This window comes from Sinocyclocheilus grahami, unplaced genomic scaffold (assembly GCF_001515645.1).
Source record: "Sinocyclocheilus grahami isolate Dianchi unplaced genomic scaffold, SAMN03320097.WGS_v1.1 scaffold10066.1, whole genome shotgun sequence".
NCBI lineage: Eukaryota > Metazoa > Chordata > Actinopteri > Cypriniformes > Cyprinidae > Sinocyclocheilus > Sinocyclocheilus grahami.
The window spans coordinates 23599-24279 of record NW_015513019.1 but is presented as its reverse complement, the minus strand read 5'-3'; the positions used below and the strand labels follow the sequence as shown (position 1 = coordinate 24279).

The 681-nt window shown below is 39.6% G+C and overlaps 1 protein-coding gene across 1 annotated transcript in view; it reads right to left on the bottom strand.

The window, feature by feature from the left end:
* Positions 1 to 270: 270 nt before the first annotated feature.
* The window catches only part of LOC107578406 (fas apoptotic inhibitory molecule 1-like), a 2109-nt gene continuing 1698 nt past the window's right edge, over positions 271 to 681 (bottom strand). Inside the window, exon 2 of the mRNA XM_016264367.1 lies at positions 271 to 417. Within this exon, the coding sequence (XP_016119853.1) occupies positions 271 to 417 (147 nt within the window). The remainder of the gene's footprint in view (positions 418 to 681) is intronic.

Here is a 681-nt window from a genome sequence, read left to right as displayed (position 1 = left end):
AAAAAAAAAACAGTCAACCACCCCTTTAAGAAATTAACCATTTGTAGGGTTAAAACAATTATCCACTGTTGCTATGTGAGGTATATAGCAATATAACTAAACTATGTGTTTGTAAGACACATTTGTCTCTCTTGCCTCAAAATAATCTATTACTGAACCAGCACAAGCTGATCTGTGGTCACAAATGAGCACATGCTGTCCCAACTTCCATATATACAGTACACACTTTTCATGAGGATGGAAACACACCCACACACTCATTCACACAGATCACTCGGACTCTGAGATTTCCATGCCATCCACCAGCAGCATGTGAATGATGCCATCTCGTCTCTTGCCGCTGCTCAAAGCCTTGATGCAGCAGTCATGGTCACCCAGAGTGAAGTGTGTCTCTGTGCCATCATCAACAAACTCACCCTGAGGGAGAAAGACAGGAGAAATTAATGTTTTACTCCTGAATGAATGGTAGTTATGGTAGTCACATATGTTGTGGAACAGGTATGTTCGGTAGGGCTGTGCCCACATCTACTTTGACAGCGTCACATGTCAGTCACTGTGACTATTTTTGTTTTTATCTTTGCCCTGTTGATTTTGTTGGGGCACTTAATCTAACTAGTATCAGATGGTAGATTTAAAGTTTTATTTTGCTTATTTTATTACAGGTAAAATGAACAAACATAT